We start from the raw sequence: 26,737 nt of genomic DNA on the forward strand, positions 1-26,737 counted from the left end.
AAACTTTATCCAAAGTGAGTATCGACACACCAAATGCATACAAGGTTCTCCCGTGTAGTGGATTGCATAGGGCACAGTCGCATCGTAGGAAGAGGGCTGACCGTGGGGGTCACTGAAAATTGGGATTGATAGATGCGCCCAGATTATATGGGTTACTCCGATAGGATGTATCACGTGGCAACGATATCCTTAGATTGTATGTCCGAGATGAATGAGTGATGAGCAGACGATAATGGATGGTGACAGCATTATCCTACATATGATACTCAGAAGAGAAGTTGTCTGGCCCATGAACGTGGCAGCATAGCAAGTATACCATAGTGATGGTGTCATAGCATGGTTAGTATTACTGTATTAAATAGTCCGCTGAAAAGCTGATTCAATTCCGATTTGTAGGATAACCAGCATAACCACAACCGGATTTGACTTTTTCAGCACCATAGTATCTTGGACCTCAACATAGCATAAGCATATTAAATCAATTCACGATGTCAGATAGATCGCATTCATATTCCATATCTCGTCCTTTATCACCTCCCATGCCTTCTTACGAGCCTCCTTCAGCTTCTTCGTCAAGCTCAAATTCAAATTCGTTCAACAGACCAAATCAAGGGCATATGCCAGTCAAAAGGGAATCTTGGAGACCTGGTCAACCCTCGACTTCCGCTTCGACTTCGACATCTTCGTGGGCGCATTCAAACTCCAATCCACCGACGGGACCATCAAATAAGAATGCATGGTCAAATCCCTCATCGGGACCTACAGAATCAAATAACCCTCTCAGTAATCTTGGTAGAGAAATGTCCAGATCACCTGCAAGTAGAAGTAGAAGGGATGGTAGTCCAACTAGCTCGAGAGGATATGATAAGGATAGAGGAAGAAATTTAGATATAGATACTGATGAAGGTGATTCCAGGAGGGATTTTGGTAGGAGAAGGGATTTTGATAGAGGTAACGATTATAATAATAATAAACGAAGAAAAAATTTCGTTACTGGACGAAGTGGCGCCGGGCAAGGTCAAGAAAGATCTTGGGCCGCTTGGAATAAAAAAGTACAAAATAATTCACGGCAAGACGAAAGTGATAATAAAGGTTGGTCAGATAGAAGGAGAGAATTTGATCGTAATGGAAATGGTCGAAACAATCAAGGTAGAGATAGGGATAAAAATAAATCAAGAGATGATGATAGAAATAATCGAAGATTAAGTAACAACGAAAATGATGACAATCAAGGAAACGGTGATAGATCATGGGCTGCTTGGAAAGCTAAAGTATCTGAAAAAGATCGGGAGGCTACTACATCCCATACTCAGAACGATAGAAGAGATGTCAAACTTGAAAATGCAAAGAAAGAAGGATTCTGGACAGGAGTATATCAAAATAATCGGAATAACAGAGATAGCGGACCTAGAAAGAATTCCAGAAGGGATAGTCCGGATTATGGTTCTGGATCTAGTATTAATGGAAGAGGTAGAAGAGCGAGTCCGGATTATGGGGATCAACCTGGACGAGATCAGACAGCAAGCCGTTCCAGCCCGGATTACGGGTCTAGATCAGATATCAAAGCTGCAGGAAGAGGTGCCAGAGAAAGTCCGGATTATGGAGTTGGAGGTAAAGATCAAGATCGTTCTCGACCTTCATCACCCCAGTCCAATGAACGAAAACGCGCACCGTCTTCACCTCGGCAAAACGATGCCAAACGTCAAAGAGAGATGTCCCCTATCTCTCGTCAGGACTCACGATCACCATCGCCAATCAATCGGTGGGCTAAATCCCATCGTCGCTCTCCCGAGCCATCAGCTTCTGATCATCGGCAGAGTTATGATCGCGAAAGAAGTCCACCTCCTCCACCTCGGGTTAGACCTACTTCCCCAGCCAATCGCCGTGCACCTCTACCACCACAAGGCCAAACTTTTATGTCTGGTGGCAATGCGAGGTCATGGAGTCGGCGGGAAGATCGATCTCCGCCATCAAGAGCTTGGGCAAGGAACGATGACTCTGATCGATCTCGTGAAGTTCAAGAACGTTCATACCCTTACTCGTCGGAACCGCCTCGTGACCGCCAAAGCCAAAATGAGAATCCTCATCCGTTGCAAAATAGACAAGACTTCCCGCCTTACCCGTCTCAATCGCCATATCCAACTAAAATCGCTCCACAAATGGACGATGCATTACCGTATGATTCACCACCCACTCGGTCTGCTTCAACATTAGACCAACCTTCCCTGGCATTCACTAGTAATCCGCCCGACTCGTTCGTCCAGCCTCAGCAGCTCACGCAAAGAGTATTCCCTACGCAGACGATACCGAGCAATAGCGGTATTGCGCCTGCTACACAAGCAGAACCTCAATCTCTCGCTACAGGCTCAATCAAGATCTCATTCAATGCGAGTCCTAAGAAAGGCTGGAAATCGATATCACCTTCTAAGACTATTCAAAACCTATTTGAAAGACCTAACTCACCCACCAAACAAGAACCCTATCCTCAGGCTCAACAGTACTCACCGACCAGATCGACTATCTCCATCGACCGCCTTTCTTCGGCCGATACGCCTACCGTCCAGACTCCAACTCAGACAGTCGCTCCTTATATTCAAGCTGCCTTCACATCTTGGTTCGATCAGAACATGCAACCTCCCATCGAGAATTTCTTAGTACATTACTTTGGTAGGGAACCCTCTGCTTTTGAGCTCGATCAAGTGGAAGTTCTTCTGAAGCGCAAGCAAGATATGGCCGTTCCAACGAATACATTAAATACAAGAAAGGATGATGAATCAGGTGCGAGAAGCAGACATCAAATGGATAGCAGAGATTGGGAACGAGATGGGGATAGAAATAGAGATTTCAGATCCGAACGTGACAGAGGCAGGAATTCTACTAGGGACAACGGGCCAAGATACAGTCAACAGAACGAAATAGATTCAAGCTTTGGAAATGGAGGAAGATTCGATTCTGAAATACGTCATTTTAGAGATAGGGATAGAAGACTAAGCGATAATATCCCCAACAATGGTCCTGGTGGTGTCAATGATATACCTGTCATCCAGAGCAGATGGACACCTCAAACGGCTGCTCGAGAGACTGATGATCCATTGCGGGGGTCATCTTACAGTGCCAATGGTAATAGTAATGGTGCTATGTCAATCAACGCACAGATGCCTCGTCCATCAGAAAGTAATGAATCTTCTTTAATTGATCCTCCGAGCAATTATCCTTCTCAACCTCCGAAACAAACTCAAACTCAAGCTCAAGCTCAAGCTCAACCAATCCAATCAAATCAGAGTCTCCAATTACCTACATCGGAACAACTACAATCTATCCAATCTCAACTAGCCCAATCACAATTAAATCAAATCACTGACATACCTACTAAGGTTTCTCAGCCTGACAAACCGCCTATCACATCTTCAGCGTTCAGACCTACAACTTCTGGTGAAATGTATACTCTTCTGTCACATGTCGGAGAAGGTACTTATGGTAAAGTATATAAAGCTTTGAATACCGATACGGGTAATTTAGTTGCTCTCAAGAAAATCAGATTGGAAGGTGAAAAAGATGGATTCCCTGTTACTGCTATGAGGGAAATCAAGCTTTTACAGGGTTTGAAGCATGTCAATGTGGTTAGATTATTAGAAATTATGGTTTCGAAAGGTAAGTGAGAATTTTTGGTTTATAGGCAAATTAGATGAAGGAAAGTGGAAATGCTGATTTATTCAACTTTTTTTTTTCAAAATATTAGGAAACGTACATATGGTATTTGAATATATGGAACATGATTTAACAGGTTTATTATCACATCCAACACTTAAATTTTCACTTGGAAATATAAAATCATTATCTTATCAAATGTTAGATGGTTTAAAATATTTACATTTAAAAAATATTTTACATAGAGATATGAAAGGATCAAATATTTTATTAACTTCAAAAGGCGAATTAAAATTAGCAGATTTTGGATTAGCAAGATTATATTCAAATAAATTTAATCATCGTAAAGATGATTATACGAATCGTGTAATTACACTTTGGTATAGATCTCCTGAATTGTTAATGGGTGAAACTAGATATAAAAGTGAAGTTGATATGTGGTCTGCAGGGTATGTACTCTTTCTTAGATTGATTTCCATCATTTACTATGCTGATTATCAATTGATTATTGTATCAAGTTGTATAATACTTGAAATTTTCCTTACTAAACCAATATTTCAAGGAAGTGATGAGATAAATCAACTTGAAGTCATTTACAATATAATGGGTACACCAAAAGAATCACAATGGCCAGGAGTAAAAGAATTACCATGGTATGAATTAGTTAAACCTAAAGAAATTATCGAATCAAAATTCAAAAGTACATTTGAAAAGTGAGTACAAAGTATATACTACTTGCTATACGATAAATTCCATTTTCTTCGACTGATGTTCCTTTTTTTGTAATTAGATGGCTCTCACCCGATGCTCTTGATTTAGTACAAGGTTTACTTCATTTTGATCCTTCTAAAAGACTTTCTGCAGAACAAGCTATGAAAACTACTTATTTCGTATCTGAAGAACCACCAATGGAATTGCCTACTCAGTAAGTCTTTTTGGTCTACATCTTTGAGTATTCCGTTAGCTCAATTTATACGTCAATGTATAGACTCGATAATATGGGAGAACATCATGAAATGACTGCTAAACAAGATAGACATCGAAGAAGGCAAATGGAGGGAAGGTAATTTGCATGAAAAGGATTTGCTTTATTGTGATGATATAGAAATTGTCAACCATTTCATTTGGTTAAATATGTTCGGTCCACATGGTCATCTGTTGTTCATTCATTGTATAATATCAATTCTCATTCAATCATTTATCATGTCATATTTTATAATATTTGCATTCACATCTTATGATTTATAAATAACGGAATGAATAAACCTTTGCCACTTAAATACAATAACAATTACCTCCACTTTTTATCTCCATTTGGTGTTCCACTTCTCGGAACCCGATTGATTAATAACTTTCATTATAGTCGGTATTGTTGGATTGTAGATCAGATCGAGTTTCTCTGATCCTCAGAACTTACGAGAAATTGGTCAATCGGATGATCCAAAATTCCTTAAGAAAGATGACGGGAATAACGATGCCTAAGATGATGTACGGGACAGCGTGGTGAGCACTATTATATCTTCCGTTGTTTCGTATATCTCCTCTTCATTCATCCAGCTTTAATGGATAAGGATATGTCGTTATTTCCTAATCTCAGAAAATATACTGATGTGGTTTGATCAGGAAGAAAGAAAGAACCACGGAACTTGTAATCCAAGCTATCAAATCTGGATTTAGAGGTATAGATACGGCTTGTCAACCCAAAGTGAGTCTCATATTTCATCTTTGGCGAATGACTACGAGCGTGTAGCGTATAGACTGACTCATGTACGATGCTAAACAATCTAGCATTATAGGTGAATTTGTTTTCATTGTATGGGAGCTTTGTTTCTCGGGAAGAAAATCAGGCTAACAGAGGGAATGTAGAGAAGATCTAGTAGGACAAGCTTTGAAGACTTTATTTGCAGAAGGTGTGGTCTCGAGAGAAGATTTGTTCATTCAAACCAAGTGGGTAAAATGATGGCTACGGGATGATTTTGTTGTCATTCAACTGATGTTGCTAATGATCATGCTTCGATTAGATTCACCTCAATCGACGGTCAAGATAAAAATCAACCATTACCTTATGATCCGAAATTAACAATACCCGAACAAGTTGAACAAAGCTTTCAAACATCTTTAAAGAATTTAGGTGTAGATTATATTGATTCGGTAATACTTCATTCTCCTTTGAAAACAAAAGAAGTGAGTTAAAATGTTGTATAAAGTATAAAACCGCTACGAAATATACAAGTGGTATGAAAACTGAAGATTGGAAATAGCAAACTCTCTCAGCATATCAAACTCTTGAGTCTTTTGTAGATGAAGGGAAAATACATAATTTGGGTGTATCAAATATATACGATTCGAATTTGTTATCTTGGTTAATTGAAAAAAGTAGGATTAAAGTTGGAGTGGTACAAAATAGATGGTACGAAGGTAATGGATGGGATTGGGCAGGTGAGTAATATGATCCTCAAAGCATGATTCGATTTGCAATTCCCATGAGCTTATTGATTGGCTTTTCATCTGGTCTTAGTATGGGAAATCTGTCAGAAGAATAATATCAGATATCAGTCAGTCTTGTTATTAATCGTACTCAATCAGACTAATACTAAATGGACTGTGATATAGATCTTTCTGGACATTAACCGGCTCACCTTCACTTTTACAACACCCGCATCTTATCAACATGGCTTCGAAATACGGATTAACACCTGAACAAACAATTTATAAATTATGTCAACTGTAAGTAATTAAAACTCCACCTGTTTATATCCGATTACTCTGTTGACTGTCTCTGGTCATAGATGGAACATTACCCCGTTATGTGGTTCAAAGACTTTATCGCACATCAATGAAGTTTTAGCTGTGGAAAGTGCGATAGGAATGAAAGAGGATACACTTGAAGTTCAACAATTGTGGAATGCTATGCATGCTGATTAGACAGTCGTTGGATATACAAATGTACGTTGTATGAATTAATGTATCTTCTATTGAATCCAAAGGAAGTGTACTTAGGCCCGTGTCATGTTGATCGATAATAAACGCACGGACTACTCAGTCATCTTTTAATCAAATGGACAATCTACTCACGTCCACGTCAACTTTTGATGATCGTACTAATACATACTGATACTACAGTATATATACTGGTTCAACATCTCTTTTCCTATCCTCTTTCCCATCTTCCTTCCATTGAATTCCTGATTCAGTGATACAGATAACACAATGGCGGATCACAGGAAGCAACTGCAAGGTAGGTTCCGGCCTTTCTTCTGCCTGCACTAGACTTCGGAGTCTCCTAATCGCAGAAAGCTGATTTCTCAATGCATAGAAGCGTTGTTGAGTCTCGATTCGCTTCTCGATCGATTGAGTCATTTCGAAGAAGAAGAAATCAATTACGAACATCTTCTAGTCGCTTTAAGTGACGTTCGAGCTAAAGTAAAAGACTACAAGACAAAGTCAAAGAAGAAGAAGGAAGATAAGGAAAATGAAATGGCTATCATACAGAATATGGATGAAAAAGGTCTGTCGTGCTTTCTTAAATATATCGGCTTCGAATAATGATGGAAGCTGACGTTAGCTGTGTGTTGCTGAATTAAGCAACGGTGAAAATATGGAATCTGACAAGCGAGCTCAAACAGTATCTCGAACTCACTAGCAAGATGGGGAAACAAGATGTCCAATTGATCGCCTCTCGTGAGCATTGTTCTCACTGTCACTTTGAGTTTCCTCGTGACAAACGACGACTGACTTTCCTTTGTGCGATGAGTCTATCACACTGCCTTTCGTCTTCTCGAAGCTTCTACTGAGCCTAGGCCGAATACGATTCGTGAGCTTTTTCCTCCGGTATGATACCTAGTATAGCTCATTGACATGTCACTTGTAGTGACTATGCGTATGCTTCGAGCTGGCGCTTCCGCTATCTCTGCCTTAACGTGTAAGAGCCCTTCACCGAATTGTGATCACCATGTCCGAAGACTGATGCTCCCACCAGTGTCGGAAGATCTGAAAGACGCGGAAGATCTTGTTCAAGCTGCTGCCGAAGTGATTATTCATCACTCACAATTGGTTTCAGCTTCGATTGCCCTTCTGGATGCTAGCTGACCAGTGACTCTTAGCTCAATCAGACTCTGACTACCTCGAATACGCCGGATGAAGCTATAAACAATGACGGCAAGGAGGCGCAATTGAAATTCCAACTAGCGAGAGTCGATCTGGTGGGTGGTAATACCCGAACATAGGATGGGTACTTATAGACATATCATATACAAAACAGGAGATTGCGAGAAGAGGCGACAATCTCGCTTTGAGTCTTATGATCAGAGCTGCTGGTGGGCCGACTCGTCACCGACTACAGAACTGTCACATGGACTGACTATTGTCTCAGACGACGCGACAACCGTTGCTCAGGTACGAGTCACTACTCTTGCGATGCTGTTCGAGCTGACCTTATAGCAGTACCAAGAGGTATTATGCAAGTACTGGTCGGTATATCAACGATTAGTCTCGCGAACCCCTTCGAAGGATGAGGTTGCCGTTGCCTTTACAACGGCTCCCATCGAATGGCTGCAACAGGGACTAGCGGTGTCAAACAAGATGAAAGATTTGGGCCTGATTATACCGGGACTACATAAGATCCAAGTATGTCCTTCAGCTGTACCTTCAGAGGGGAGACCAGCTGATCGCGCGACACCTTGCTTGGAAGGTCGCAATACTTCAATGTATATGTATGTATCGACGGTTTGCCTAGCAACCCATGGTGAACATTGGCTGAATTCAATTCTCACCAGTACGGGAACAGATCAAAAACGCTGCTAACGATTCACAATCAATGGCAAAACCCATGTCAACGCATATCCAGCTCATGAAACTGATAGACACAGAAGTGGGCATGTTTACTTCAAGACTGTAGAGACCTTTTGGCTTATTTACAGTACAACAGGACAAACAAGCGATATTCGAAAACAAGCTTTTGCATATTCATATGCTACACCACGGCGAGAAAAAGGCTCAACCGTCCGACCTCCGCCAGCGTGCGTGAGATCTCGGCCTGCATTGAATCTGGGTGGATATACTGACGTCTTGAATAGTTTTTAGCGATGTGTTCGATGCCTTGGAATGGAACGATGAAGCAGTGGCTAGGTAAGCGTCAACATCGTCCGCAATGCTGCGTGCACTATATATCGTGGTTCACGGTTCAAACAGTGTGATTGCTCAACTTCATGCGCTATCAACCGACTTGTGAGCTATGCCAAGCATAAATCATCCGAACCACTGCTAGGTCGGCGCTAAACATGACTCTCATACAGCCCGGACTTGCCCTTCAGCGTACTGCAAACATTCCTAATCCATGCACTTTCGCAAGACAACGCATACCCGTACATCGGTCAGATACTCTACGAGGGTATATCCTTTGGGCGTCAACATTTTTCCAGGCATACTCAAGCTGCGCATCATGGAATAGTAGTTATGTTCGAAGGTAATGGTGATGCCAATATCATGCTATCCTAATACTGATATATCATGCTCCAATGCCTTAGCTATTGTAAAGACGGGTGTCCAACAAGCCATCGACCTGACCAAGGCAATCGGGATGCAAATGGTAAATATCAATCGTTTTTTGTCCCGCTCAATTGACTGACTATTCTATCTCCACAGATGCTGCTCAATTTGGCTGACAAACTTTACAAGATCAACGAGAAGCTAGAGGAGGCTGCACAGTGGTGTGAGCATTTTATGGATTTCATTTACAGCGCCTGAGCACTGACTGATTGGAATGCAGACATGCTTGTTGCTCATCCAGCTTTATCTTCTGCTGGAGACGTTCGCAGTCTGGCATCTCTTAGGTGAGTCTTTCCTAACGTCGGGAGCAATGCTGGTTTACCATCTCCCTTCTGTAGGAAAGGTGCATTGTGCTTTATTCAATCCGGCAATTTGTTGGTCGCCGAAGACTTACTGAAGCAATGTTCATCGAATGACGCATCTACTCAATATCTCTTTTTCCTGCTGGCTCAAAAAACGAGTCAGCTCTGTGGCATTATAAGTTAGGACGCCGTCACTAATCCATACGCTACAGATGACACCCAAGTTGCTATCAAGGCCATCGAAGAGACGATGAAATGTCCCGACTTTGGGGCAGGTCATATAGTCGCCATCACGTAAGTCGATGTCACTAGAGTACCGTATCGAATTAGCCTAATTTACGACTAGGTCTGTCGCCGAAAGGGAAGGGGATCACGCTCTGAGGATTATCGCCCTCAAAGCTTTGTTCGAATCTCTTCAACAATCCGATGTGCGTGACGACCTCAAAATCGAAAGCATGACTGTCATTAGGTATGTATTCATGTTCGCTGAGACTGCCAGGACAGTTGGCTGATGGCAGGATGAAATTGTTAGGTGTTTGATGCAAATAGCGATGTCCTCAGATAACACACAACAGGACAAGTAAGCGCTTTTCTACGCTCCAGCGCTTTCCCGCCTACTGCATAACATCGAAGTAGCTGACTACGGTATCTAGAAATAAAGTCGGGGCTGAGATAGTGGGATATGTGGACTGCGGTAAGATAATGTTAAGCCTTCGCTGCTGTCAAGACGAGATTGTTCAATGACCTGAAGAACAGCTATCAGCCTACTAACAAACGATCTCGAACTGTATATATCGCAATCAGAGCCTGTGGCATGTGTGTACAAAACGTGTAAGTACAAAAGCTGGTACAAACCAATGGATGACTCACGTCTTCTTACAGGCTACAATTTCGCTCTCGACAGTCTCAGCGAAATATCAGCTGAGATTCTTGCCAACCTTTTCAACTGTTCCGCCCAAGTGAGTAAGCCTCTTACTTCTGCCGCCTTCACGTCGCCGAGCTCATACATGGTCTTTCACGTCAGTTGATATACTGGTATGGCAGACTGGTTGGAAAGGATGACGAGAATACACTTCATTTCACACGAGGGGCCGCCATGTTTGCTTGCTTCAGTGGAAAATGTGAGGCTCGCGAGGTGTCAAGCAATCAAGTCAGTCAAGCTAAGCTTGTCGTAGTATTCCATTATCGTGATTTACCGGAAAGTCTCGAAAAGGTTTGTCGAGTCCGTCGTCCTGATCATAGGACTGTTGTTGATGGCCATAAATACAGAATCTTCTGCAGGATCAGCTGTTGCAGTACTTTCGTAGCGTATTCGATGGCTTACTGGCCATGCCGGAGGATCAAAAGAGAGATAGGCTTCAGACGCTATTGGAAGTCTACCAGATGGAGCTCGTGTGCGATAGTTCGGACTGGAATCAGGTTGAGGATATAATATCGGTACGCGCGTTCATCGGCCTGAAGTAAGGCTTAATGCTCACACAGAATGTGAACAGTATCTTTGCAGTCCGACCCAAACAGCCGAATCCAATTCGACGAGAAAATTGGAATTGATGGCAAATCTCTTGGTATGCAACTGTAATCGAACGATGATTATTCTCACCTCTGCTTACTATATGTTTTGCAACAGCTTGGATATCGTGATTGTCCTGCCCCGAGTTGGTGTACCCCGCTTCAATGATACGCTTACGCAAGGCTGACTCAGCAATGTTACAGTTGTCCACCGGATCCTGGAAACTATCATCGCCAGCTGTAGCACAAAAACCGCAGAAGACGTCTCGCGATTTTCAAGTTGGATTAGGGCTATAATCACTCTCTTACTGCAGGAAGGCGGAAATTCCGAAAATTTGGCCAAAGCGCCTTTTTATATCGATAGGGTTTTACAAATACTGCGAACGTCTTCAGAAACCAATGTGCGTGTTGTATCACAAATACTACTTCCTAGGACTGATCGCTTCAATCAGGCTTACCCAACCGATGAAGTACGCTGGCTCTCCTCCACTTCGTGGAATAAGGGTTTGAAATGTTACCAGTGGGTATCCTACCCTTTCCTCCGAAGAGAACCACTCGAGCTGAACCATGTCAGCTTTTCGAGGTATGAAGAAGCTCAATGGTGGTGCCAGAGAAGCCTTGAGCTGGGTGCAAGTCTTCCTGCCGGGACTATACCCCTATCCAAGGTAAGTTCCGCGAGCTTAGAAGGGAACTGACTAGCGCATAATTATCACAGTTGCAAAGGCAATATGAGTTAGTGACTTTTCGCTCTGTTTCAGGATATCATTGACACTCTTTACAGCGCAATGTTTAGACTGGACAGACTGCAGACCAGGTGAGCTTGAAAGCAGCGGACGCTGAAGATATCAAGAGGAAGGCCAAAGCGACCGGGTCAAAGGGTTGGTGTAACCAGACTATGGAGCTGTTCCGTGAGATATATGTAGTGTATTTATGTCTTGCCGTATGTTATGCATGTGTATATACTTTACTGGTTCTCATAGCGTCATGGCATTTGACGTATAATAGCTGGAGAAGGTCCAAACACACAGTCTTATCTTTACCTGCTTCGTTCTTCTCTCACTTATAGATTAAAGGTTTATCAAGCCGCCTCACTCTCCTTCTTTCCGTCTTTTTCTAGATCTCTCTTTCGTCTAAAACATCGAAGCTCCTTACGTCGTTCTCGACTCTTCTTGCTGAGACAGAACCAATATATCCAGAATACAATTGCGATCGCTCCGATAATTGCAATTATCATCAAAACTGTAAAGATTTTGATCATAAGATACTATTTTTTGCATTTCCAAAAGAGAAAAGGAAAGACTACTCACCTACGAATACAGTTGGACTTAGGGAACTAAAATAATTTTGACCTGTTGAAGCTACGTTAGATACAGAGGTATAATCATTTGAAGTGGCTGAACCAATATTCTTATCTTTGGTTGTACTTGAAGTGAAATCTTTTGTTCCGGATGTTTTGGGGTTGTCATCATCGTCGATAGTTGGCATAATGATTCAAAATATGTTTGTCAACAAGAATTGAGCTGAAAATTAATCTGCAAATGAGAATAAGTCAGTCTTTGGATCTGATGGTAATTTCTATTTTCTTCTCTTATTCACGAACCAATGAATGAGGTGCTGAAGCTAATTCTGCTTAGCACTGTTTTATTCTGATTGTAATTTGTCAGTGTAGGATAATTCAGAATGGACAAGGTGATGATACATGTTTACAAGTTTTATACGTGTCGATTGATGTTCAGAAAAACAATGAAAATTGATATTTTCCTAATCTGTTTCACCGTTCCTCCAACTTGAAAGGAGGTATCTCACAATAGTGTTACATCATGTTCCGTTTGAGCTTATGCCTACTTTTTCAATCGACGCAGCTATACTTCCGTTCATGATCTTTCACAAATCCTTGAAGCTAAAACACGTACATTCGGCCTGACTTTTCGAATGTACAAATGAGTCAGACGGTGTTGGGCAGGAGGTATTTATTGTTTTCTTTTTTAACGGAAGTAAGGCTAAGAAGATGATTCCTCTGATGACAACTGTATAAGTATAAAGTAAGAGGGAGACGATAAATTGACTATCTAAAAGGACTAACATATGCTAAAATGTATTGCTGAGAATTACGCCAATGGACATGCCATCTACATTAGTAATATAAGCTAATTTCTTCATCATTCTCAGATTTCTCGTTAGCCTACGATGTACGACCACATCTTTCGCAAGAAACCTTCAAATTTTGGATTTGTCAGACACGAAGCCTCGATTCGTTTTGCTTCGTCGTCAAATACAGTGACTAAGAGCTATCTCACATGGAGATTGTTCTTAATGAGATCAATCGATAAAACACGAACTTTACAATGACACTACAAAGTCCAATGAATACAGTCATTCAATTGGAGTGAATGCATGTCGTACTCTTTCGGTCATATACATATTTGATATCAACAAAAAATGATAATAAAGTCCGCTAAAGACCTGAAAAACCATAACAAGGAACTGATGAGGATATCCATACTGACGCTACTCTCCGAAAAGGGAGTTGAAGAATACGCAGGATTTATGAGACACCTCGATAGGGTCTTCATTTTGCTCTCGATTAGAATCAGATAAGGACTTTCCAATGAACTGTTCCGTCACGAAAAGTCGTACTGAGTCCGGGAACAGCACTCTTCTTAACCCTCTGGTTTACCCAAAAGCGGTGTAGATGATTTGTAAAACTATCAAGGAGATCATAATGACGAAAAACTCGGTAGAATTTCTGACGTTTTATTTCCAAATCGGATTCATTTTCAATAGTCCATGTTTGGTTGGCAAATTCCCTCGTAAGAAAAGTTTCAATCTGCTTTAATGATGTATCATTGTTAGCTGTCTTAAGAATTTCAATAGATCCGATTGTAATATCATTTTGTTTGTTGTTCTTGCCTTCCTCTTGATTCATATTTTTGAGTTCATACCGCAAAGTAACAGTTCCAGATTTGATTTCGCAAGTTATAGGTTTCGTATTTACAATTGTTCTTGTAAGAGTTCCTTCTATTTCAAATTGTTGTTCGACATAATCGTCGGATGTATAACTCTTTATTCCATTTTGAAATGAGATATCATTAGTTAACCATCGATTCCAAACTTGGCGAACATCGTAATCATTCTTATCTGAAATTATCGTTTGATCGTCTATTACTCCTGATTCACAAAGGATTGCGAAATTCTTATCGATCAATTTGTTGGGTGAAATTTTCTTTTTGTATTTTTCCCTGTCATCATAGTGTGTAGTTGTGCCATTGAAACTTAATATCTTGTATCGGATACTATGTGCAGTGTGTGGAAATCCTGGTACTCCGAGATCAGCAGGGGCCCAAGGTAATTTTCTGAGTGTCCATGTGCCAGTGTAATCTGTACGACCTGCTTGAAAACGTTTGCTTTGCTCAATTGTACTGTTTACTTCGCCTGTGGATTGAGATGACATACTGGTAAGGTATATATAAATAGGGTCGAAATGAAGTTATATGTAAGTTACTTGTGGAAGTGATCCGATTTGGGGTATTTATGTTGAGTAGCGGGTGGCGAGTGTATATTGCGAAAAATATCTTTTCCCAAAAGGTGGATGTTTGATCAAGGCGGGTTTTGTATGTGTTTTGTATATTGAGATATTCAATGCACTTGATACAGGCCTTCTGTTTTGCGGAACAACATCAATCGAGCCTTTAGATTTTCGACATTTGAAATACTTTACGATTTCACCTTTGTCAACTATGACGAAATGTCCTATCATTGTAGGATGGCCTTTGTCAACTGTGACGAAATGTCCTACGATTATAGGATGACCTTTGTCAACAATATAGGATGACCTTTGTCAACAATCACAGTATCTTTTAGCAAATAATATGATCGAAAATCGAATACAAAGGTTGTATATCGTATGTATTGTTTTCGAGTAACACTCTCGCCACAGTTTCATATGGGGCTCTAGCTTTCTAATCAGTTCAAGTGATAGGAATCTGAACGTTCGAAGCACGCTAAATGCAACCACTTTATGATATCAACGATTTTAGTCGTTAAGCGCATGCATGTCGTTCTCTTTCGGGTATATATTCGTTTTCAACGAAAAATGACAATTAAAAATCATGAAAGAGCTAAGAAAAACAATAACAAGAAACTAATGATGATGATGATACTGAAATGTCCTTTTTGTCGAAAAAAGTGGGAAACCTTTGTCAAGTGACCTATGAATCTGTTTGATGATGATGATGATGATGATGTCGATGATGACGTGTGTAGAAAGTATGACCATAAGTCATCTTATCTGACTTTTCAAACCCTTTTTCTATGTGTTTGATCCTTGATCCTGCTCCTGAATCGTTTGAGCTCCTATATGAGAATCTCAATGTACGCCATTTCTATCCAATATGACGCTATATCCTTGTCACGAAATCCGCAGGAAATTCCTGCTGAAGCGGGAATAACCTAAATCATAGCTATTGATCCAACAATCACGCTTCCTACTACTGCGGCAACACCAAATATTTGGTTGGAGTCAAGTGATAGACGTGCGGGTGCGGAGGATCGTTTGAACACGTCGAGTGGAGATGAGGTGAGTGAACGTTTTCGTGTATTGGTTTGACCAGATGCCTAGCGAAAACGAAAAATGGGTAAGCTTCTTGGAGGTTATGGGTGATTGCATATCCAGGCTCAAACTCACATTGACACCTGTCAAAACTTGTGTAGGAAGCATATTTGGTGGTTTGGCAATGAGATTCATGTATGGTAATTTGGCACCATCGTATCGGTTCAATCGTAATTGGTAGTTTCCTGTATCGGGATCAACAATGATTCCCCAATCTGTCATTGTTGTCTACGCAATCAGACGTTAGTATGATACACTGCGATGAAGAACGATTGAAGTAGAATTGATATACTCACAGGTTCATTATAATAAGTAATTATATCGGTAGTAGCAGCACAAGGATCTTGCACTTGAACTCTACCATCTGAACTAAAGGGAGTCATTTTCATGGATCCATCATCTTCTAATGTATAAGTTCCGTGTTGCCATATCAAAACAGCTTGAATACAAGACGGATTTGATGCGTTTGAATTATATCGGTATTGTGCTTCTTCGAAAAATCCTGTATTTGTGCTGCAATTAGATAATATTCGAGTCAGCTTGTGAGCAACTGGCGATCTGTCATGCAGCTTGTTCGAAATGTTTCTTATGTCAAATGCAAGCACTCACAAAGAGAAAGACATTCCGGTGTTGGTGGGATAATCAAATTTCATTTCTGCAGGTACACAGAAGGTCTGCAATTGCCAATATCAGCTTCAGGTCTCATTTAAATGCACTATCGCCTCTTGATAATATTAAGGATTTATATGCTCACACCACCAGTTGAGATAGCCGCATTACTCGTCCATGTCCCTTCCAAGTCCGTCAAATTATTCGCTGCACTCAAATCACCTTGCGCAAGGGTAAAAGGCAAGAGGGCTAAACCCAATGAAAGCGTTATTGACGATAACATATTGTCGAGGTGTTTTTGATTATATCGATTGTTTATGGTGAAAATATCAGGTTGAACAACAAATTGAGGTAGTACTATTATTGATGATGTTAATGAATATTGAGGATTCGGTTGAAAGGAGTGTAGTGAAGTGGGAGAGAGGAAAGGGTTAAGGGGTGTTTTGAATTTTGATAGGTGGCGGGGGTTGAGAAGATCGTCGCGTTGAGCCTATTCTCTATTTGGCTTTCTATCGGTTATTGAAGAGGAAAAAGTATATGTCAATGGTACAGACCCAAATGAACTATATGAATGATGCACTAGACTAAACGTATTAGATATTTGATATTGATGAGGATTGATGAAAGGATATTGAAAGGATTCCAAGTGAAAGATACAACAAAGTGTAAAGACTGGATTCAGGGTTTAATTGCATTGTCTAACCGCACAGCAGCCAAACACAGCCTCCCCTTATACCTTCATAAAATTAAAAACAACAACAACTAATTAATCACCGAGGAAAATCTGCCAAATAACGCGACTACAACATAATCCCGTAATTCCCGCTCACCATACAAACTCATTTCTTCACCATGACGAAAGTGGCGTTCCTGATCGAGTCTAGTTTGTTTACTTGGATCCACTTTGTGAGATTCCAAGACACTGGGTATACATAAAGGAATGATGGTATAAAACAAGTTCAGATGAAACACGATTATGATCTATATTTACTACTACCATTATTGAACAGATTAAACCAATGCCATACCAGCTAAAGTCAATCCCAATATCGCACCTACTAAAACCCCAACAAGCTTATCAATCTTACCGCCTGCAATCCAGATTTTCATAGCTAATAAAGCATTCGACGATGAATTTGTACCATTTGAATTTGTACCATTACCACTGACCGTACCGTTCTTATTTCCACTGACTTTAGCTGGGTTCGTACTAGTAGCACCAGGTGCTAATCCAGATTTACTTCCAGATGTAGTGACACCCGAACTTTTGTTTGTATTTGATCCTTTTGTCGAAGTACCAGTTTCTTTTGCTCCTGTACCACCAATTACAGAAGGTGTCCAAGTTGTAAAACAACATTGATCTCCTGAAGTAATAGTTTCACCTTCTTCTTGTCTCTTTAAATTCCACCATTGATCATCGTCTCTCGCACTTAGATCCCCTCCCTGAGATGGAGCAGCTGTAGGTGAAGAATCGCCATTATTGTTTGTTGTCGTTGATGGTGATAATTTCGTAACTCCAACTTGTTCTGTACCTCCTTTCTCTTGAGAAGTAACACTTGAAGCCCCTCCTAGTGCTGTCGCTCCTGCTGATCCACTTTTTAAGGCTGAAGTCGAAGATCCTGAACTTATTGTAGACGGATTATTTGATCCCAATGCTGAAGAAGCTGCAGAAGAAGCTTGTGAAGGTTCACCACCACCTTGTGCACCTCCTTCTCTAGGTACACTTGATGATGATGAATCTGAATCGCCGGAAGGAGAAGAAGAAGGGAAAGAACCAGCTGTAGCTGTACATGGTAAACAAGTTTGAACAGGTAACCAAGTTGTAGAACCTTGTTCAGCATTACTACCTGTTGATGAATCGTTCTTGTCGGACGAATTAGATCCTGAATCCGCTGCAGCTGTTTGACCATTGGAAATAGATGAACCTGGTTGACAATTTGATACGGCAGGTATAGAAGGTGTAGGTATAGGTCCATTACCCTATATAATCTTTTATCAGCATGTTAAAATATGAATGGACAGGTGAAATGCTTACAGGTATATATGTTTGACCATTAATTACTCCTGGTGGATCTCCTTCATCTGCTTCACAATCTTGCCAAACATCATCCCAACCTACTCCATTAGAAGTTAAGAAATAACATCCGAGCGAATCGTATTGAGTGGGACAAGTGCTAATGATCATACCCGGATAAGATAGTTAGCTGATCACTAACTTAATCTCTTACTAATGAGAAAGGATCTCACGCAGGATCACCGAAACAAGCTCTAACGCAAAAGGTTTCTGGTGAAATTATGGTCTAAACAAATTCGACACAGTTCAGATCAAGATAAGACAAGTAACAAGCGAGTATATGATGGGAAGAATACACTTACAACCCAATTTTGAGCAGGATCACCACCTTGACTAGTAATTAATTTTGATCCTTCTGGTGAATGTTTTGAAGAATCAAATTGACCTCCTGGATCATTTGGAGAAATTCCAATTTTTGTGAAATCTCCACTACGATTTAATTTTCAAAGAAATTTTAATGAGTTCAAATTCTCATGATTATGATTTAAATTTTTAAAAAACTTACGATCCACTAACTTGAACCCATGAAGAAGTTTTAACATAAGTTACTCCTTTCAAAGTACCATCTGGTATTAATTGAATATTATGTCCTGTCTATGTAATTGAAAACGAATTAGTAAATATGGAAATCGAAATATATATATATATAACAATTTTAAAAAAGTAAAATCAATTATTTTGAAATTTAATTATGATTTTGTATATATACTCACTTTTGAACAATAACTTAAAACGTTATTTAATTCATCACTAATTTTTAAACCTTTATTTTGATTTTCAATATTTAAACCATATAAACAAAAATCATCATATGATAATAATCTTAAATCTTTTGAATTTGAATTTGAGTAATTATCATTCTGATTTTGGAGAAAATATTTTGATTCAGCCTAATTATTGAAAATTTGATATAATTCGAAATGAATTATATTGATAAAATCAATTACTTACTTCGTCTGATCTTATTTTATTTGTCTTATCATGAATTGGTATTGGAATATATTGACTTGATATTCCTTGAACTAAGAAAGATAATATAAAAATGGCGATATTATAATTCACCTTTGAAGAGTTTATCATCATTTTGAATGATAATTGGAAGTTAAATGTTTGTTGAATACTATATCGACGTTTAGCTTGAACAATCAAAATTGCTCTTCTAGCTCAACAATAAGATCTCCAATTAACTTTGAAAAATTCCGAAAAAGATGATAATCAATTCACTAAATCTTTCAGATACCCATTAAATTTGGAAAAACTCATATTAAATTATCAAAACAATCTCATCCTTTAATTACTTTTTCCCCTAATATCAAATTGTTGAAACATTATAATCATTCCTTTCATTTTGAAATATCCTTTATTATTGATTCATATTTAATTTTTTTTCAAAAACAAGACAAACTCCAAAATACCCCTAAGATTTGATTTGAAACGAGATTCATTAATAAATCCTTTCGCATTTAGAAAAGAATTGCGTTTGATAATTTACGATTGTGTATTTCAACTTTCCTTTCGAAAACGATTTGGCCTCAAGTTACATCTATACCATACGACTATCGAATTAAGGTGTTTTAACATTCGCTTCGAATTGAAATCGAATAGTGACAAAACCACATTCATCCGGAATATACATGCTTACATTGATATGTTAATGAAAAGTAATATTAATTTAGAATTTCATCTTCATGATTAATTCGACTAGGTAAATTCCTTTTCAATTCTCCTATATCCAAAATAAATGGATTCATATTTCGTAACTTCGTAGTCGAATGTATTTCATTTTGGTCTTTGACAGTAGATATGAGTCCATGTTCAGTATCGTCATTATCCTTTTCGTGATGGTCGTTATCATGATCATTCGTACTGGTTCTGATTTTGTGACTCGTTATTTTATTTTCAAGCTGGTTGCCATTCTGCTTAACATTCTCATCAAGGTCCAAGTCGACCTTCATGCCGTTCGGCATCATACCCGCATCACCCTTCAATACATCTTCTTCTTTCTTCTCACTTTCGCGCTCCGTCATGTCTACCAAACTTTTATCTAAATCAAGGAAGTCTCCACCATCTTTAATCCGCCTTATACTACCTATAACACATTTCAACTCATCAAGAACCAACCCACCTCTTTCTCTCATTTTGATTGAATCTGTTTTACTTGCAACTTCTAGGTCATCGTTCACTTTAAGAAGTTGTTTAAGTGATAAACCTTTTTCTCTTGATATTTTAGTTAATTTAATTCTTTCTTCTCTAGTCAATTTTGAAAGTAATATCTTTTCATCTGAAAGAGGCATACTTGTAGTTTCGAATATATCATCTTTACCTACAGGAGGTAGTATTTCATATTGAGTTTGATTTAAAATCCGTAAATCTTCTTCTTCTAGTTGTAGATTTTCAACATGACTTTCTAATGATGTTTCAGGTGATGTTTGTTCTTGTTCTTGTTCTTGTTCTTCATCATTCCATGCCTTCATAAAATCTGGTACAACTTCCTTTTGATGGGAAATTGCGTCTTCCTCTCCTGGCAATTCCGATACCGGATTTGAATTCATCCTATGTATGATTTCTTTTCCCCTTTCCCATTCTCTTAAACCTTGACCTAATTGCCCTCTAATCTCATGCCAACCTACCAAATCTACGCTATTACTCTGTATCATATTCCCCTTTATCAAAGTAAGCTCTTTCCAAGCTCCTGCTAGAGTATTCGAAAGTTTATCGATATGTTCACTTAACAAAGCTTCGTCGGAAGTACGAGGGGCGAAATCTTGCTTCGATATAGCGAAAGTGCTCGAGGACGACGTCCATAATTCATCTATGCCTTGACTCTCACTTGACACATGACCATCTTGACGAATATTGAAACGATCCATAGATCTCATTATTTTGGCTTCCTGTTCCGCCTCCTTCACAACATTCTCTAACAGCGCTTTCTCCTGCTTGATACCCGCTGCCAAGTCATCTAAAATCTCTTTCACATCCACCCAGTAATGCCCTGCCGATTTTTCAGAGAACTTCAATCCGAGCAAACAACAAGCTAATCGTCTTCGCTTCAGATGGATGCCCAAACAACTTGCCTTGAGAGCAGGTAGAGTTAATGGAGAAACACTCTCAATTCTTCTCAAACCCGTGGTAGGAGTCGGTGATGGCGGCGGAAGAGTGTTGAGACTGGATCGCATGTTAGCAGGGAAATTGATGGGAAATCCAATTCCTAGGCCAGAACCAATACTGTTCAACGGGTTCAGGGACGATCTTCGAGATTTCGATCCTCCAGCTGTACTTGCAGATCTCAATGCCTGAAGATCTGATAATGGCATTGATCTTGTTCTAGTCAATCCTACCGATGAATCTAATCTCCCGACGGGCTGGTCATCGGAAGAGGAATAGTACGGCATATTTTGCAGACTTCTTCTTTTCGAATTTGCTGATGCAGATACTGAAGTGGGATCCAGGGACAAAGCAGCTCGAAGTGGTGCTGACGATAGTGGCGCCTGATCTACCACGTTATCAGGCATGAAAGGCGAAGGTAGGAGGGCAGTCGAATTTGGAGCCGATCTCGACGTGGGAGTGGCAAATAGAGCAGTTCGTAAAGGTTGTAGTCCGCCGCTCGCGGACATTCTTCTGGACAGGGGAGACGGAACATGTTTGAAGGGAGATGATGATCGAGGAATTTCCCTTTCTCTAGTCAGGATTGGCGTACGAGGTATTGTTACACCTAATCCTGCTTTACTCCTTACTGGTGGGGATTTGGGCGACATAGAGGGAAGGTTTCCGCCTTCGGTCTCACTTGATGGTCGTCTGATTGAAGACTTCATCGGAGTACTGTCATCGCTTGATACAGATTGATCGGAGGATCTCGAAGTTTCGCCTTCTGTAAAATCTTCTTCTTCTTCATCAGCCTCGGTGATTCTTCTTTCATGTCGTGGTCTTTCAAATCTCGGAGAATTAGACCAAGTATCCCTCAACCGTTCTACGCTTGCTCGTTTGGATAGTCTAGGTGTTCTATCGGGTATCTGAGTGAATCTATCCTCTTTGTCAGGCAATGACCCGAACGAGTACCTATGCGAATGCGGCGAATTTGAGTGTAGTCGTTTAAGTGGGGATGGAGCCAATCGATTAGGTAAAGAGGACGCTAAGTAGCCAGAACAGTGCTTGTTATCAGGTGAAGGAAGTGAGGAAGGCCGGTGAGGTGATACAGGTCTTTGTATAGAGCTCAGGGAGGAGTAATAACTATCGAATTCTTCTTCGCTTGACGAATCTGTAATACTTTGACGCCTTCTCGAATGAAAGAATGATCCGACGACAGGTATGTCATACATTTCACCTAAAACTGACAATTCCTTCTTGTCTGCCATTTCCAAGAGAGCCGAAGTGGCTGTCGCGAGATGGTCTGTCATATTCCCTGTAAACCGATGCAAAGAGACTCGAAGTGTATTGTGGCTGTGAAGGCTGTAGGGATGAGGATCGAGAATGAATAGCGATGCCGAGAGTGTGTTGTTCAATGCGTTGGAACAGGAGATAAAATTTGTCAAAGACATCAAAGCTTGAGTCTGTGGCGTATCGTCTTGTGATGAGGAAGCTGATTCGGACGCTTGACGCATCTGGTCCGAAGGAGAGAGATCAACATATTGATAATACGTATGCCAATAGCAGAAAACAAAAAGAACTTACCTGCAACGACACAGGTAGCAAATCCTTGGAGCGCATGACGACCAGACAAGCTGTCAATCCTATTCCTAATACTATCCATATCCCTAAACTTATCGTCAAACCTACAATCAAGGCTCCACACGCCAAGACTAAGTCCCACCTTTCCCGAGCTCTTTGCGTCCAGTCCTCATTTGCCTTTGATTGATCGTCTTTCTTCTCATCCCCTGCTTCACTGTCCACGTTGCCCACCAGAACTGGCACATAATCTTTCTCCAATAATCCACTCGAGCATATAAGGTATTTAAACCTTTCTGCAAATGACTCGTCTGAGAATGTCAACCTACTTGGTGATGGAAATTTACCAGGTACGTCCAAGATAGACAGCGGTATCGAGCTTGGTCCAGCTAAACTTGCAATTGAGCCTGTCCATCCTTTCATTGGTGATATTGAAGGCCGATCAACCAGTGTCTATCGTAGAATCAGCAACAAGCATGATTGCAAAGCATAGCATATTCATAGCCACTCACGACATCTCCAGAATCATTTGGTATGTGACTATCCTTGGTGAAGTCCATCTCCATATTCAATCTTTGACCTTGAGCATGTTCGTCTAACGAAGAACTACCGCTTTCATCTATATATCAGCCTTTATGTCAGCAGGCTTCCCCAGTAAAGCGGCCCGATGACCTAGATGAAAGCCGACATCCAGCTCACCTCGAAAGTATTCGTCTAATGGACCTGAATCGGCAAATGAAGTTGCCATGGGAATGTCAAGAAGACCCTGCTCGAATTATCTAATTTATTCGAATAACCCCTAAGACGTCTCAATGGGTAGGTATGTGGTGGCGTGATCACGTTTCTGACCGTGGACAGCTGTCAGGATGGCCAAATACCCAGTATGTGATGATATTGAGCAGGACTTTTATGATCTTCCCGAATAGAGGTATCGATGATGATCTCAAAGTTATTGTCACTGTAATTGATGTGATGAGCTTGAATTGTTTTGTGTTGTTTGAAATGATTGATATGACGCACGGACTAAACAACACGTGGTATTGAGAGTGTTTCAGGTTGAATTGGTTGACGCGACTTTAGTCTTACCGGATACTATTTGGTTCCTAGATTATTACTCATTTTGACTTTTGTTCTCGTTACACCGTTTCATGACTAGCAATGGATAACAGAACACTGATACTTTAACCAGTAAAGGAGTAATGGTCGACGCTCAACGAATATCATCGCAGCTTATCGCTCTTGCACCTCCCAATCCACCTACTGATCTTATAGCATCAGCTTTGTTTTTACCTTTACACTCTATCAATCCATCTCATCATGGTAAAAAATTACGCTTCATCGGACAGTGAGTATACATGCAGCTTCCTAAGGATGAGCTAACTCAGTGTAGAAAATTTTGCTAAATACTGTTTATGTAGAGTTTTAGCATTCCATCCACCTACTTCGCTGTTACTCTTAACTTCATTTCCACCTATTACACAACCTCATTCTCCATCTCCTACTATTTTGATCAATATCACAACTCCCCTACTTGGTCAAAGTCCATCCTTAAAGGATATGTCAACACCTATTCAGACGGTCAACTCCACCCATCCCGGATTCGTTAACCGAGAATCGTTAAGCTTGAATAGGGGAGAATGGGTTAATATCGTAGGATGGTTAGAAGGTGATGGACAAAAGATGGTACGCAAAGTGAGTTACATTCGAAATTTGGTCATGAGAAACGAAGTGATACTAAAGGTATACATGTGATAGGTCAAAACCTCATCAAGTTACTTAAAACCTTTACCTTTCATCTTGGAAGCTATACATGTTTCTAACGCTAGACCACCTCCTCTTGATGCGATGTATCGAGGAAATACACCTGCTTGGAATGGTACAAGAAGTATAAATTCCAAAGACGTGATATTAATCGATGATAAGGAGGAAATGGACGATGAAGTGGTGGAAATCACGCCTCGACCGAAAAGAAAGCCAATAAAAGCTCTGGTTACTTGAAGAGCCTGAGGAGTTCCTGATCGACTTAGACAGTCTGGAATAAACGCTTTGGCAGTTTCCAGTTTCCACAAGGCTGAAGACGCTCCGCAGGCGCCCAAGTAATCAGCTTGTGTTGTATGACCGAGCGAGTGTGAAAATGTCGTTCTTACTGGCGCTCGTTCATGCACCAGATTGGGCCAAAGAAAGCTTGTATTGAATTCAGTCGGGATCAAGGAGGAACCTAAATTTGCGCTTATGTATGATATCACAAAACGATCTCTCCTACATGCGCTCCATGCATCTTCTTAAACGTTGTATGTTATGTACGGAGCAAAATAATCATGTAACATGTATATCAAGTTTATCCGGACTTTTACCGATATCTACTATCCACGTGAGCATGGGCATTTTTGTTGTTCTTTTTGTCATTCGTTTGGTTCTGTCCTTCGAACTGTCTGTCAAGTATCGTCTACAGAGTAAAGCTAATGTAAACTCAAAAAGATCATACAAGTTCCATTCATTCTTCTATTAAGGGAAAGAAAATTAAACTTAAAATGATATAATATCTATTATCATTGCCAAAAAGTCAATACTAGATGAAAGAATATTCAATTACAATTTGATTTGATTTAAGAAAATGGTCAATAATCGTATAGAAGATATAAAATGGGTCGAAAATCCTTGGAATTATTCAACTCGTATAAATCAAGTGACTATATCAAATGATAACGATAACCTATCATCATCATCATCATCATCAGAAGATAATTCAAAAAGTACAATACATGAACAAATTATAAAAACATATAATAATGGATTAATTATAATTGATAATTTTTTACCTGAAGATGAATATGAAAAATTATTAAATAAAATGAAAGAAGAATTTAAAGAAAAAGAAGAAAAAGATAAAGAGAAAGAGAAAGATAAAGAAGAAGAATTAGATAATTTAGAAATATCTAAATATAAACAAAATCAAAATCAAAATTTTAATCAAAATTTGGAATCAAATTCAAATCAATCTAAAACTAAAACTGAAACTGAAATAAAATCAAAATCAAAATCATCATGTAGAAAAGCAATACATTATGGACCAAAATATGATTATAAAACAAATCATGCAACTTTAAATCCAATTCCTGTACCTAAATACATTCAACATGTCATTAATTCAATGAATACTCATTTACTAGAATTAGATACAGAAAATGAAGAAGAAAATTCAAAAATGAATCAAGCAACTTTACAATTTTATCCAATAAAATCAGGTATACCTCCACATATTGATACACATTCTTGTTTTTCAAAATTTATAATTTCTTTTTCTTTAGGTTCTTTAATTAATATGTCATTTCAAAAAGCTAATTTATCAATTGCTGAAAAAATGTTTTCACCTAGAAGATGTTTAACAAATTCAAATGGTAATTTGGAAAATTCAACAACCATAACAACAACAACAACAACAATAAATAAAGAAATATCAAATTTAAAAATCGAAGAATCAATTCCATCAAATAATCAAATTGATTCAACATATTTTGAAATTCAACTTAAATCAAATAGTTTATGTATAATGACTAATGAAATTAGATTTGCATGGACACATGGAATTAAATCAAGAGCAACTGATCTTATTCCTAATTCTAATAATAAAGAAGAAGAAGAATTAATTACAAGTAAAAGAAAAGAAAGATTTAGTATAACTTTTAGAAAAGTTGATTTTAATGGAATTTGTAATTGTAAATATCCAATTTGGTGTGATTCTCAACAACAACAACTTCAAAAATAAAAATAATAAAT

At 39.4% G+C, this 26,737-nt stretch overlaps 10 protein-coding genes across 10 annotated transcripts; 5 read left to right on the top strand and 5 right to left on the bottom strand.

The window, feature by feature from the left end:
• Positions 1-488: 488 nt before the first annotated feature.
• Positions 489-4,715, top strand: I206_105824 (uncharacterized protein; the record flags this gene model as incomplete). Its single annotated transcript, XM_019156374.1, has 5 exons — positions 489-3,651; positions 3,740-4,097; positions 4,167-4,361; positions 4,439-4,573; positions 4,637-4,715. The coding sequence occupies 5 exons, from the start codon at positions 489-491 to the stop codon at positions 4,713-4,715; spliced, it is 3,930 nt and encodes a 1,309-aa protein (XP_019010176.1).
• A 392-nt stretch (positions 4,716-5,107) lies between these two features.
• On the top strand, positions 5,108-6,573 carry I206_105825 (uncharacterized protein; the record flags this gene model as incomplete). The annotated part of the gene is made up of 8 exons (XM_019156375.1): positions 5,108-5,151; positions 5,272-5,353; positions 5,504-5,595; positions 5,670-5,832; positions 5,910-6,087; positions 6,167-6,203; positions 6,262-6,375; positions 6,438-6,573. 8 exons carry the CDS (start codon positions 5,108-5,110, stop codon positions 6,571-6,573), a joined length of 846 nt encoding a protein of 281 aa, XP_019010177.1.
• A 285-nt stretch (positions 6,574-6,858) lies between these two features.
• I206_105826 (uncharacterized protein) lies at positions 6,859-11,824 on the top strand (the record flags this gene model as incomplete). The annotated part of the gene is made up of 35 exons (XM_070203197.1): positions 6,859-6,886; positions 6,965-7,156; positions 7,234-7,329; positions 7,403-7,462; positions 7,520-7,570; positions 7,628-7,677; positions 7,752-7,850; positions 7,910-7,964; positions 8,021-8,043; positions 8,092-8,360; positions 8,511-8,518; positions 8,576-8,666; positions 8,731-8,775; positions 8,839-8,874; positions 8,943-9,112; positions 9,174-9,235; positions 9,292-9,358; positions 9,416-9,479; positions 9,534-9,655; positions 9,710-9,791; positions 9,844-9,966; positions 10,030-10,077; positions 10,151-10,191; positions 10,254-10,328; positions 10,380-10,456; positions 10,522-10,618; positions 10,673-10,710; positions 10,767-10,934; positions 10,991-11,062; positions 11,125-11,152; positions 11,211-11,407; positions 11,459-11,526; positions 11,581-11,671; positions 11,722-11,738; positions 11,788-11,824. The coding sequence occupies 35 exons, from the start codon at positions 6,859-6,861 to the stop codon at positions 11,822-11,824; spliced, it is 2,847 nt and encodes a 948-aa protein (XP_070059298.1).
• A 260-nt stretch (positions 11,825-12,084) lies between these two features.
• I206_105827 (uncharacterized protein) lies at positions 12,085-12,491 on the bottom strand (the record flags this gene model as incomplete). Its single annotated transcript, XM_019156377.1, has 2 exons — positions 12,085-12,245; positions 12,314-12,491. 2 exons carry the CDS (start codon positions 12,489-12,491, stop codon positions 12,085-12,087), a joined length of 339 nt encoding a protein of 112 aa, XP_019010179.1.
• A 1,105-nt stretch (positions 12,492-13,596) lies between these two features.
• On the bottom strand, positions 13,597-14,457 carry I206_105828 (uncharacterized protein; the record flags this gene model as incomplete). The annotated part of the gene is made up of 1 exon (XM_019156378.1): positions 13,597-14,457. The coding sequence occupies one exon, from the start codon at positions 14,455-14,457 to the stop codon at positions 13,597-13,599; it is 861 nt and encodes a 286-aa protein (XP_019010180.1).
• Positions 14,458-15,455: 998 nt separating this feature from the next.
• I206_105829 (uncharacterized protein) lies at positions 15,456-16,507 on the bottom strand (the record flags this gene model as incomplete). Its single annotated transcript, XM_019156379.1, has 5 exons — positions 15,456-15,620; positions 15,691-15,843; positions 15,912-16,128; positions 16,225-16,289; positions 16,370-16,507. 5 exons carry the CDS (start codon positions 16,505-16,507, stop codon positions 15,456-15,458), a joined length of 738 nt encoding a protein of 245 aa, XP_019010181.1.
• Positions 16,508-17,235: 728 nt separating this feature from the next.
• On the bottom strand, positions 17,236-19,381 carry I206_105830 (uncharacterized protein; the record flags this gene model as incomplete). The annotated part of the gene is made up of 7 exons (XM_019156380.1): positions 17,236-18,204; positions 18,260-18,398; positions 18,472-18,524; positions 18,601-18,727; positions 18,804-18,892; positions 19,012-19,158; positions 19,250-19,381. 7 exons carry the CDS (start codon positions 19,379-19,381, stop codon positions 17,236-17,238), a joined length of 1,656 nt encoding a protein of 551 aa, XP_019010182.1.
• Positions 19,382-19,965: 584 nt separating this feature from the next.
• Positions 19,966-23,708, bottom strand: I206_105831 (uncharacterized protein; the record flags this gene model as incomplete). The annotated part of the gene is made up of 4 exons (XM_019156381.1): positions 19,966-22,896; positions 22,967-23,413; positions 23,473-23,579; positions 23,660-23,708. The coding sequence occupies 4 exons, from the start codon at positions 23,706-23,708 to the stop codon at positions 19,966-19,968; spliced, it is 3,534 nt and encodes a 1,177-aa protein (XP_019010183.1).
• Positions 23,709-24,159: 451 nt separating this feature from the next.
• On the top strand, positions 24,160-24,958 carry I206_105832 (uncharacterized protein; the record flags this gene model as incomplete). Its single annotated transcript, XM_019156382.1, has 3 exons — positions 24,160-24,305; positions 24,379-24,652; positions 24,716-24,958. 3 exons carry the CDS (start codon positions 24,160-24,162, stop codon positions 24,956-24,958), a joined length of 663 nt encoding a protein of 220 aa, XP_019010184.1.
• A 616-nt stretch (positions 24,959-25,574) lies between these two features.
• I206_105833 (uncharacterized protein) lies at positions 25,575-26,726 on the top strand (the record flags this gene model as incomplete). The annotated part of the gene is made up of 1 exon (XM_019156383.1): positions 25,575-26,726. The coding sequence occupies one exon, from the start codon at positions 25,575-25,577 to the stop codon at positions 26,724-26,726; it is 1,152 nt and encodes a 383-aa protein (XP_019010185.1).
• Positions 26,727-26,737: the final 11 nt, after the last annotated feature.

The sequence above is a fragment of the Kwoniella pini genome, chromosome 8, assembly GCF_000512605.2.
Source record: "Kwoniella pini CBS 10737 chromosome 8, complete sequence".
NCBI lineage: Eukaryota > Fungi > Basidiomycota > Tremellomycetes > Tremellales > Cryptococcaceae > Kwoniella > Kwoniella pini.